This window comes from Charadrius vociferus, unplaced genomic scaffold (assembly GCF_000708025.1).
Source record: "Charadrius vociferus isolate BGI_N301 unplaced genomic scaffold, ASM70802v2 scaffold51, whole genome shotgun sequence".
NCBI classification, from domain to species: domain Eukaryota; kingdom Metazoa; phylum Chordata; class Aves; order Charadriiformes; family Charadriidae; genus Charadrius; species Charadrius vociferus.
Window position 1 is genome coordinate 584,812 of NW_009646939.1, and position 13,022 is coordinate 597,833.

Below are 13,022 nucleotides of genomic sequence, written 5' to 3' on the forward strand. Positions count from 1 at the left end.
ACTGGCATTGTCCAGCCAGGGTGTTTTTTTTTTTTTTATTTTAAATCTTTCCTGTTGTAACTCCAAGGCTTGTCACAGAATTCTGCAGTGATACTACACTGCAGGATGAATGCATCAGCCAAGTATCTGCTCACAGTAAGCTCTTTTGGTACTATATATTATATCTGTTACACCAAATTCTGTACCAAGTAATCTATTACACCATAATCGCGGTTCCTATAGCTGATAGAAGAAAGTCTATTTCCTTATGCTATAAAAAATAAATTCCAACTAACAGCTCAAATAACTAGTTTCTGTCCATTTCTGGACATTCTTTGCTAACAACAGCACCAGAAGGACATGTGATCTGGTCTTCATCATTGTCACACTTGTGTCTCAATCTGAGGAGTGCAAATTAAAACACTGCAGTGTACAGAGTTCTTCAAGACTTCTAGATTCTACAGGAATTTTCTGCATGATCTGTACCGACAACATACCTACATGGAAAAAGGAAAACCAGACACCATACCAGTGATTTAATCATTATGAGGTGCTGCAGTGATTTCTACTGAGAAAGTTAAAAATGTTGCTGTAGTATCTGTCCTCAGGTCAATTGTGCTGTGTGCCCAAACTGTAAAGACTCATCTCTGAAGTCTAACTTGCATTCTTTATGGACAAACTTTTGAAATGCAGAAAAGGCCCAACTAGAACAACCACAGGACCAAACTCAACCCTGAAAACAAAATTTGACTTTGCTGGCCAGAGAAAGCTTCCTCCTTAGCACTTACGTACTACTGCAAAATCCAATGACATGTTAAATACAAGCTGTTGTTGTATACTTGAAGCAGGTGATACACCTAATATTTTCTTTTTCCTACAGCTGTTTCAGAAAATAATTTGTACATTTTCAGTTTCAGATGCACTGGTCTCAACCTGCTGTACGGTTTATAGATATTCCTTCTTGTTTAAAAAAAGATGATATCCAAGGATATCAGCTAACCTCTAAACAGATACTAAGCTCTAAACCTTCCAGACACGATTCAATCTCACATTACAAACCCCGCCAATTCTCACGTTAACATGTCACAGTACAAACCCTGCTAACTGTGATCTAGCCACCTTACTCCTATACTTAGCTTTACAGTATTTATGAGACTTAACTTGCTTCTGTTCTTAGTGACTATGCTTTCTCTTACTAATGCTGGTGAACAAAACCACAAGACTGGAATCCATATTTATCTCGCATCCATAAAAATTGAATCAGGACTTCCTGGCGCAACTGAGCAGTCTCCTCTTTATGCTATAGGGGAAACACAGCCCTGTATCACCAGGAACTTGAGCAGCTGCTTTACTGTAAACCAGACTGCCTGAAAAGTAGCTCACTGGAGATAGCTACATTAGCCTTTGACATATACATTGGGCACAATTGTACCTTAAGCTTTTGGAGTAGAGCTGCTTTTAACTGTGCATAAAGAAAGATGACAGTTTGCTAATAAGGAGGATGAGAAAATTCAAGCCAATGTTAACTTCAACAGCAGCTCATAACAGCTGGCATATTGTACTCAGCCACAGTGATCCAATTGATCCCTGAAGCCTTCATCATCATCATCTTCATACATCACAACAAGGTATCCTCAACCCTTCTGAGTGTAACAAAAGAGTTCTTTTTCTTTTCCACATCTTAAACGTACTCTGATCAGTTTGGACCAATGATTGTCCAATGCATAAGAAGTTTGTATCTGATTTGGATAATTCAGGAATTAAGTTCTAAAGCACTAAAGGTAGCCAACAAAAGCAGCTGCTAGAACTGTGTTCTTGTTCATAAGTCTCTGCCCAGAAGACTTCCTCTGAAGAGTAATAAAATAAACCAACCCCATGAACTATGAAAAAATCTCATTCTCTTCAAGCTTCTATGAACTGCAAGATAAGTTTAAGGAGTTTTACATTCACTTCAACTGATTTAACTTTACTTTGATTTCTGTGACCCTTTGGATTTCTAAACATTAACTTCCTGCTTGAGGTCACCTACCAATAATAACAAAAGTTTCTCCCCCGTTTTAGGCAATTCTTCTAATTTCCTTGCAACGAGTTATTTTGTCATTTGTGAGTTGGAGAATAACAGCTGGGCATCCCAATCTGTCTATACAATATATAGTTGATACTCAGATTTTTTTCAGATCATGATCTGAAAATTTTCTCAGCTCCAAGAGACTTTGAAACCCTTCTCTTAACTGCAGCTTCAGCTGAAGGATCTATTTTAGATGTTTAATCAATTCCTTTCATCAAGCCTCTAGTTGTTTCAGGTCTCATTCGTCATGGAACAACAGGGCAATACTAACAGAAGTCAAGACTGAATAATTAATAACAGCTTACTATTCATCACTGCAGAAGATGAATCCTACCTCCCCTTTGATCTGCGTAGGAAGCTAACTTTTAGAGTTTTGATCACTTCTGCTTTATATGCTTCTCTTCAGTGACTACTGTAATACAGAACAGGTAGAATCCTTTTTATTTGACTACAAGCTCTTTTGGTCCCTCAGTACGAATTTAAGAGCAGAACATTTACTTTAAGTCGCCAGACCAAAAATTTCCTTAACTGTGCCTCTTAGGTCTGGATTATTTTGTCTGTTCTGCACATTTCCGTTGCGTTTCTTGCAACCTCCCACCCCAACAGCATCCCTTTCACACAATGCAGTTTCTGACAGGGTTAAGCAGTATTTTAACTAGCAGCTCTGACTTTTCTCCCTTCAGTGACCCCGTTTCCCACCCTCAGTTTATCCCATAAATGTACAGTCTTCTCAATTTTAAATATGCTCTACCAAAGTCTAGATTAAAATACACATTTCAATGAGATTCAACTGCTGCAGGCATATTTCAGGACATGAAAAAATACCAGTTTAAGTGCTACATCACCGTGAATTTATATAATCGACTGACTAATTTTGTGACAAAGTAATACAAGTCATTGCAAATATATACACTGCCATCAGTAGAAAAAATAAGTACCTGAAGCACCTCCTATCCCACTATCATAATAAAAGGGAAATATAGAAGACTAAATAGGGCTAATACTTGTCTTACCAACAGCTGAACAACACGGAACTCACTGCAGCTGAAGTTAAAAGATCACTCTTAAGGAAGTATTCAGTCATCCTGTTTTACAGGGAACATGACTTTGCCTTTCAAGCATAAGAACAAGTTAGTGAAAAGCCTTCCTTAAGCGTAAGTCAAATGGAACCACATTTGTTGGTTTTCTTCCTCTGATGCAGCCATCAGTAGCCAATGCTCAAATACTATAGTAGGTGCTCTGGGAGTCTAGACCAGCTTGAGCGTCCTGAATCTCTGAAAACTAAGTAATGCCCTGGCATGCTGCTTCTACTTAAAGCGTAATTTGCAAATAGGCAAGGGAAGAGTCAGTAGTTTCTAACCATTTGCTCTGGAGGAAGAATCCTACATTTCTTCTAACTGGGATTCCCAGCTTTTCAAGAGCTTATTTTGAAGGACTACTTCCAGAGTTTCCAAACATGAAGAGAGGCTCAGAAGCACCATGGGAAAAAGGCCAGAAGGAAAAATGAAGGACTATTCCTGATAGAAAATGGAAAGGCCAATTGACAACTAAGTCTGAGTTAACATTATCATAGGCCTGACTTGTGACCTAAAAAAGTGTGAGAAAGCAACCATGCAGAAAGTGGCAGAAGTACTGCAATTCTTTACAGAAGTTAGAAGGGAACTATCAACCACACAGTACTTTAAAGCAAGTATGACTAAACACAGTTTCAAGGGAAAGCTTTAAAGGCTTTCTTTCCTGTGTTTACTGAAGTGACAGTAGCTAGTACATTGCAGATGAGTACTTATACATATAGAACATACACCTACTCTTTTAAGGTTTAATTTAAAAAAAAAATTAGAATTTATTTCCAGCCTTTTTCAGGAAAAGTCTGTACCTGCAGACATTAAGTCAAGAGTTTTATGCTTCTAACAGGGTAATAATTATATATCACAGCTTCCTGCATTCCAAGAAATGTAAACCTATGATTCCTTCATATTCTTACTTCTGTACACTCCTCCTAGAAAGGACAAAACTGGAGGAGTAAGTCCAGCATTCGCATTTGTCTAGTTCTAGCCCAATACATTGGACATTCTATCAATCACTTACATTGATTTAGTTATCACTGCTAGTAAGTGAGAAAATTGAGATAAACACAAACTACTCAAGCTTCAGTTCTAACCAGAGAGCAACTTACCCTATCACGATCAAATCTTATTCAGACACACAAAAGCTTTCTCAATTGAAACATAACTGCCTACACACAGTGCAGCCTCACCTTCTTCAATGAAGATATGACTAAAGATGACTTATTTTGACCTATACTCTAAACATGTTCAGCAAGTTACATTGATTTTACTTGATACAGCAATCAACTCTAAACAGTTTTATCAGTTACTGCCCTTGGGAAACAAGTACAACCTAGACGCTTGGTGGTTGTTGTAATTTCTCCCAATTTTGGGGAATTAAAGAATTCGGCAGTTGAGGACCAAACACCAGCATTTCTTTGGAGAAAGTACCCTGAAAGGACATGGGTGCTTCAGCACATACATTTGCAAGCAGTAGGAATAATTTTCAGTATTAAATTATTTATTTTTTTTATACAGTAGAAGGCCGATAAGAGGCTGCAGTACATAATCTGATGTCTTGCTCCTTAACATGGAGCTGAGATTAATTTATACAATGATTTATCCGACACATCATTGCCTTTCAACACCTATTAAACCATATCTCTGTGACACAGACCATCAAAATCCCAAAGCAACTATGTCAGGATTACAATAGCAGAGACTATATGCAGTGAACAGACTACTGCTTCATCTTCCCAGAGCAACACCTGTTATATCAGAATTAAAGCACAAATTCATGAACTCAAAGGATGGAAATTCTTCAGACATGGTCTGCATCCAACATCCATTCTATACACATAAAAATGGCTATTTACAACTGAAAAATATATCTTCTGTAAGGAAAGAAGTGGCTAAAATATTAACTCAGAATTCAGAATATTCTTCATATACCAATAGCTACGGATATAAATCAATTTTCAGTTCAAAGCTAAAGAAAAAAACTTTACACATCTCAAAGCCACAGGTGATGGTAATTTAGTTATGCTGTGCTGAACAAAAAGGTAAATGACCAAGCCTTACTAGAGGAAACAAAACATTTACAATAGCTGACCGTGATAATCCCTGCATATCAGACTGTACGCTCAGAATTATGAGGAACTGTAGCAGCAACTCACTATGTTTCTCCCATTTGACTAATTTCCATACATTTAATCTTCCCTGGTATTGAATGAATCTACATGGAAAATAGCTTTTTGATAACTTCTCCAGTTAATCAAAAGTTTAAGTAGATTTGACAATATTAAAAAAAAAAAACAACTGATGCATTAAAAGGGTCTTAAATACAGAGTAATTACTACTAGAAATGTGACATTACCTGATCCAGAGCCTGAAGTTGTCATATCATAAATTAAATCCTTTAAAGTAGTTCCTTCTGATATAAAGGGACGATCCAGTGAGGGATCTTCTTCACTTGGAACACGATGATGAATTACAGTACGATTATGGCAAAGATATAGAATCAACATCAGTGAAATGCAGACAAAGCAGACAGGTCCAGCAATGACAGCAGCCAGTTCCACAGGTCCTAGATTAGTGGCTGGTTTTCCTGGAGTAGGGCCTGACAGTAAAAATAAAAACAGCAAAACTATTTCTTTCTTTTTATGCAACTAAGTTTATTATATTTCACAGTGATCTTCAAATTATTTCAATGTATTTGTTAAAACTTTTGCACAGTAACTTTTTCAAGAATCAAAGTATTACAAAGGACAAAAGCAAATATGTGCTGACTCAGTTTCCATTTAACTTACATGTAAGTCTTCAAAACCGGCCCTAACATCCCTATCCAGAAGATTAAACTTCTTGTTCCAAATCTCTTGAAATTTTATTTGCAGACTTCAAGGTGTACTTTAGGCCTTCAAATTCACCTACAACCTCAAAACAGAAACTTCCACTCTTACAGAATTTTCTGTTTAAAAAAAAAAAATAAATCAAATATGCCAAAACCCCTTACCTGGTGTTGGAACTGGAAGTTCAATTTTATTGCAGTGGTCTCTGTCACAGCAATGAGGCACAGTAATGACTCCATCTCTGGAAGAGGGGGCACAAACAAACGGCCTGTCTCGGGGAATCAGATCAATTTCTGCTATACACATACTATTGTGTATGACTTTGTCTGCAGTTCGTGTTACTGAGGTAAAACATAGCCCATCTGTCACACACGTAAAGTTGTCTTTTGTACATAGATGGCAGTAACACTGTAATGCTGTATTGAGAAAAAACATTCATGTTAGCATTGGTAACATGTTCTGAGTTGAGAAACAACTTGAATGACTAAAGAAATAGAAGTTCAAAACACTACAAGGCCTATAATCTTTTTGGTTACATAAATACAGAACTGTAACACCAAAGAACAACACAACAAGGCTCTTTAGTGGGACAAAAAAAAAAATTAGGAGATGAGCAGACGAAAGTCAGTCATTTAAAGCTGAAGTCACCTCTCCTCATAGTTATGTATTAGAAGAGAAAGGCTGCAATCCTAGATGTTCCTCCAGATGAAGAAGCTGCATTACAGTTCCTCATACTAAAGATCTAGACTTTTTATTAACACTGTATCCTCCATAGCATGCAATTCTGCTACTTTCAAACCCAATACAAATAATGCCATTTGTTCACAATAACCATGGGTATAGCTTTAGTAAGTGACAACCAGGATTCTGCTGGATATCCAAGATCAATACTTGATTGCTTCAATTTTGCCCTGAGGAAAGGGCGTATAAAGGCTTAATCTCCATTAAGAAACAAACCCTGAGCGACCTGAGAACATACTCTTTCACAAAAGCAGAATACAGTTTAGACTTGTTATTTATGAAGCTCCAGGAAAACATTGCCTTACATTACGTTTACTAAAGCTATCAATTGCACTAGTAAAGGGGGGCCAGGGGGAAGACGGCAACAAATCAGGAATAATCGACTAATCATGTCTGAGATGATCAGGTTTCATTCTTTAAATTGCAAAATTTCTTGGAGAAGGAAGACTACTACTTCAAACTTCTTTCTCCGTTCCTTCCTGCATTTACAGGACCAAAGCCAGACTGTGCAGTATCAACAATACAAATATCAATACACTCTGCCTCCACTTGTTCATCCGTAGACAGCAAAAGCTAGCCTAGAACTTGTGTACATGCATGCAGAAAGATTAGAATACAGAAGTTTAGATGAATTTAAACATTCATGCCCAAGACACAAAAATGCACTGAGCCATAAATAAGCCTCTTTCAAGGGTATATGCAAAAACCCACACCAAAGGCATGAGGATTAATAGGTGGAAAGCAAAAGATGCTCCCAAATGTGAAAATTAGTGTTTCACTTGAGTTTAAGATAACCGCCGGAATTGCCTCAGATTTTACAACCCTCTACCCTTCGATATCACGGATTCAAATAAATGCTGATCTGATCGCAAATACACAATCCATCTCGAAGCCTTGATTACCAGTTGTATCTGCTTCTCTGAAAACACCTCCTTCCCCTAAGATTTTGAATCAAAACAAATTATTGCCAATCATCCTCTACTGTTACAGAAAAAAAAAAAATAAAGTTTTTAGATGCAATTTCCCACCCCCCAATCAGAGAAATAAGGAGAGTCTTATTATTCAGAGTTTAACTATAAGAACATTTAACAGTTATTTTCGTGTTTGTGTGCCTTTGGTAACTTACACTTGAACAAATTCTTTTTTAACCCATTAAAATTTTCCTAAAGTATTCACATACTGACATTTCTTTCAACTTAACAAGCAGGCCTTTATCTCTCTTGCTTCATCCATGTTTTTCCTGTTTACATAATATTCTTGGCTCATCATAACTGCGCATACATCTGAATGCCTACAGTAACAGACAGATATTCAGTAACACATTGACATTGCCTCACTGTACAGAGGCCAAGTTACTTGAAGTGAAAAATGAGGTTTGTGTTGACAGTCTTACACTTACTCATCTTCCTGATCTTGTGAAGTTGTAGAGACCACTGATACCAGTATGACTAGATAAAAAATTTGGTGTCTTATCTTCCTCATTCATTTAGTTGCTACCTCTCTTGTTACAGAATTCCCAAGGAGTGCAATTTGATACACTTCATACTTTTGATCCAGTTTCATGCCACTGTCTTCTAGTCTTCTGCCAAGACACAGTACACTGTCACACACAACTGAATGGCTTCCTTGGCACAAATAGAACATTACTTCCTTCTGAAGCTACTCTCCCCCTCCCTTAAAAGCAGAAAACAGTGCCTAATGAGCTGAATAGGCAAAGCTTCTAGGAATACAGGTTTTTGCTGCTCTCTAGCGACATAGTCTTAAAAAAACCCCAGCAAGCTGCTACATTAAAAATGCTTCAGCCCCCTTCCTACACTGTCCACTTATAATTCTTCATGCCTTCCAACTCAAGTGGGTAACAGCAGAATTTCCATATTTTACTATCAGGAAAACTAATTCTGCATCTTCAGCAGCAATCTATACTAGTAGGAGAGAGAACAGAATTGGAATATCCTTGCCCATGTCTCGCTCATTATCTATGCGTAAAAGAACAAAGACTATGACTATATGAACGCATTGTAGATAATATTTAGCATCAGTGGGATGAGATGCCAATGACCAACAGTAGTTAAACTACTTCACTCCTATAAGGAAGTGTTTTCATATATAACTGATCTCAAAGAAAAAAAAACATACTGTTGTCCTCTTGGAGATACAAATTTTTGCTTTGTCTCCAAGTAGTCCATGTTCTTCTCAAAGAAGCATTACAGTAATTTTGAAAACTCAAGGCAGAAAAGAGTCAGGTGTCCAAGTTCACTTAAATGAACATACATTTCTAGAATGGGTTGATAACAATATGCGATGAGAGAATGATAACTCTGATGTAAGCTAATCAGTCTTCCAGAACCAGTAATATTTTGCAGGTATAATGCATTTCAATACATATAGAAAACACCTTTTACATCTACTACCACAAAAAGCTCCTTCAAAACTACTAAACTCAAAGAGGAGAAGAAAAGTTTAGTCAAATCCTACTCCATGTTTTCCATGGCACAGAACACTTTTTTTTTTTTTTTAAAGTATTACAACAGTGTTTGGATGGAACCACTAGCATGAAGCTTCACCACCAATAATGAAAGGTCACATCTGTTTAAGTGATACAAGGCCTGGGAAATTAAAGTACTGGCACCTAAATGAACACACTATAGACAACCAGTGACAAAGCCATGATCAGAAATTGGGTCACCATAGTAATTTAGTGCCTTCTTTACTGCATTTCCTCACTGTGCCATGAGCATTCTACATCATCATTCCTGTTTTATGTGACTGACTACCATAACAGAAAACAATGAGACAATGCAGTTATAAAAACATGTGTGCACATTATGACACATATCATGTCATACAAGTTATCGACAGCACAGTTTTAACACCTCAATCTGATTTAATTCTTGTGTTGAACACAATTACTTGGGTACAATTTCTCAGGCTCAGACTCTCAGTTTGACAGTTTTTTATTCCCTTTGAAAACTCTCTCTTGTGTGGATGTTGCAGGCTGGAAAGCCCACAGTTGAGGGTAAAGCAAGCTGGCAACACAAACGAGACACTGGAACCACACAGCTTGACAAGGCTTAAAATAAGCTGGTTCCCAAGAGCTCAGATATTAATGCTATATGCAAAGTGTGAACAGAGTACACTCTACCCACTTAACTTTTAGAAGTCTGTACCATTAGGTACCTACCAAAGAATCTACAAAGAAAAACATATCTGTTGTCTTTTTGAAGTAAGAAAAAATAAGGCACAAAGCCTTATTTTTAGAATTACATACAACCCTATGAATCACTACATGGTATTTGCTAACATCCTGCAGAACTACTTCACGCAGTTTAGCACAGAACACCACCTTCAGCCAAAGAATTTTTGGTTGGAAATCATATGTTGAAATACTCTTTCAAAAGAGACTAACAAACATATTACAGCAGTTAAAACTTGTAAGGTGCTCTAAAAAAACCACCCAAACCCACAGCTCATCATGAGTAATTAAAAATTTTATATTAGTAATAGTTTTATTTGTTTAATCATTTGTCTTTGCTTTAAAAATTTAAAAGACACAAATAGTCTCATGCCCCCCAGGAGCAGCATTATGCTGAAGAAGAAACTCCAAATCCTTCTCCTGTGATATTATAACTCTTCTCCCATGGAAAATACAAATGACGCTTTGAAACAAGAATTTCATCAGAAAGTGGAACTTCACCAGAAGAACAATCAGGACTTAGTTCCATAAGATGTAGAGTTTCAAGGGATAAAGGAGCGAGGCTATGATGTGCAAGAGAGACAGTAATAGGTTTTGGGGAGACGCGCAAGAAAGCTCCAGTGTTTACTGGTAGTTTTTCCCTATCCAATAAAATTTGCAGGAATCAAAAGAGCGTAATACAGAAAGGTGCTGTCAGCTTCCTAGTCTCCTATTCAGACGATCACAAAACAAAATACACCTGACTCATCTCTGATCTTTTCTAGCTCAAGATACTAAAATGTTTATTTGGGACATGGGTACATTTTTTTTTAAACCATGGTACCTCATGACCTTCACTAAGTCATTCTTCTCAAAGGCACTGGTTAAGTTTAACTGTTGTAAAGTAACAGCACTGGATATCAAGTTTTCAGGACAACTTTCATGTACATTCCATCTTTGTTAAGCAAAACTTCCACTGAAGGCAGCAGCTTTGGCAACCAGTGATGCACTCAAAACAGACAGACTACTTTATTAAGGCACTACCCTCAACTTGCAAGTACAATAGAGCCTTGTAAAAAATCCCAGCTTCAAAAGAGCAATATTATATTCTCCATAGCGCAGGTGCCAAATGGCACTATCAGGTTTTTTGCATCTCATCCATAAAGCTACTCACAATACGTTCATGCCTCTTACAGCAAGATAACATTAAAATTTTGTTTCTGGTATCTTTCACAGAACAGTATACTTTAGAAAAACAAAAGAAAGTTAAAATTAAAAGCCTAGGTTATAATTTTACTAACCTTACGATAACAATTTGTACTTTTAAATTCATCTTAGCATACAAATCAGATTTCCATCTTTATTTGCGATTAGGAGCAATTGTACGAATGCAAGAGTTTCCAAGAAATGACTCTCTAGAATTTTGGAGAGACCAAAGACTATGACTCATACATTTAAAAAAAAAACAACACCACCACGCAGCTAAATTTCAGACCCTGACTTACAAATTTGGGCTGTTCTACTGTTCAGCTAGCTGCTGTGATTCATTACATCCCTGATCTCCATGTAAACCATATTACACAGCACTTCATTCATGCCATAACTCTAGTATATTGCAGAACAGCAGCATCAGAAGATGCCTAACTTTTGCCAACCCATGATAAGAATACCAAGTAACAGCAGGCAAATCATACCTTGCACTCCTTTATCAACTTAGACCACAATGTTCAGACAAATTAACTCCTTTACCAGTACCAGGATTTGTCTGAGTTATGGATCGAGAACCCTGGATCCCCTGCTATTCCCTTGGATAGTGGAGGATTTCTCTCTCTCTCTCTCTCTCTCAAACCGTCCCCCCCCTCCCCCCCCCCAACAGAATACAGCACATCACCACTTCCATCCTTAAGCTTTTGTATGGAAGTCTATTGCCTTGTTTTCACACAAAGCTTTCAGACCTTAATTTCATGACTGAGATTAAGTGAAAACTATTGATTGATCAGAGGCATTAGAATGCAAGAGTTCAAAGCTCAAATCAAGGTAAAAATTTCCTTCAACATCTAAACCAGATGAGTTACATAAGAAAGCTTTAAATTATTGAAGCCTGCCGCACCTTATCAAGAACACAAGACTGACCATGGGTAACTTAGGCTTACTTCAGCGTTTCCACATGAAAGGTTCTCCATCTTCCTCAATAAGAATAGGGGCAATTAACACAACACTTTAGTATAGAAAGTTATGTTTTCTTAAAGTAGTATTTTCTTTACAGCATGAGTACCCTCTTAGATTGAATTACAAACAGCATGGTAAAACCCCAGATCAAGGCATGTCTTAAAGCTGTAATTGAAGAATAAAGTCACGGTGCTTCTCCGCTTCCTCTTTAAATCCACTTCCTCTTTAAAACCCAAAGCAATATGCAATCCACCTATAGAAGAATTTAGGAAGTAGACTGATTATAAAATGCAGATTTTGTGTCTCTATCATCATCATCGAACTTACTACAGATGAAACCAACTAGAGTAGGGTGTCTATAATATTTGCATACCCTATTAATTAGGACATTGGCCCAAACTGCTAACTGAAGACCAAAATAGGCTTTTTTTTTTTTAAATGGAAAAAGTATCTAATTCTTGCATTTCTGAATGCTATTAAGAACTCCTGTTTCATGCATTAGCTCTGCAACAGCGTAGCACTGATACCATCTCGCTCTTACAAGAGACCGTAAATACAGAGAGCTGGAAGAACAAAACCATTTTACTGCACAATATTCACCACAGATTTTATTTCCCCACGGTTTGGTCCTCACAGGGGCACACAGGTTCGCTGTTTGACTGTAACCGAAACACCACCTACCGACATCACCGCGACACTAGCTTTCAGAGCAGACGCTGCCAGCACACCTCGGCGTGGCGTGTAACGGAGCTAAAAGCATCTGACGTGGGAGTTGAGGGATTCTTTAACCTTCACTACGCGGAACATTCAACACGTTATCTACGCCACCCGACGCCGCTTGTCTCTCCTCCCCCGTGGCACTGTCTGTAAGCGCCCTTCAGCGCGCCGCGGGCAGCCCGCAAGGCACGGCGGCTTTCCCCGCTCCGGTGCCGAGGCTGGCTGGGTGCTGGCAGCCACCCTCTCCCCGGGAGGGCAGCTAACACGGGCGGCTCTGCCCG

General features: G+C 37.9%; 1 protein-coding gene across 1 annotated transcript in view; it reads right to left on the reverse strand.

The window, feature by feature from the left end:
- Positions 1 to 12,711, reverse strand: part of TGFBR1 (transforming growth factor, beta receptor 1) — a 32,256-nt gene extending 19,545 nt beyond the window's left edge. The window contains exons 1-4 of the mRNA XM_009895010.1: positions 12,706 to 12,711; positions 7,513 to 7,621; positions 6,107 to 6,358; positions 5,471 to 5,713 (exon numbers count right to left, since the gene is read on the reverse strand). Of these exons, the coding sequence (XP_009893312.1) occupies positions 5,471 to 5,713; positions 6,107 to 6,358; positions 7,513 to 7,621; positions 12,706 to 12,711 (610 nt within the window). The remainder of the gene's footprint in view (positions 1 to 5,470; positions 5,714 to 6,106; positions 6,359 to 7,512; positions 7,622 to 12,705) is intronic.
- Positions 12,712 to 13,022: the final 311 nt, after the last annotated feature.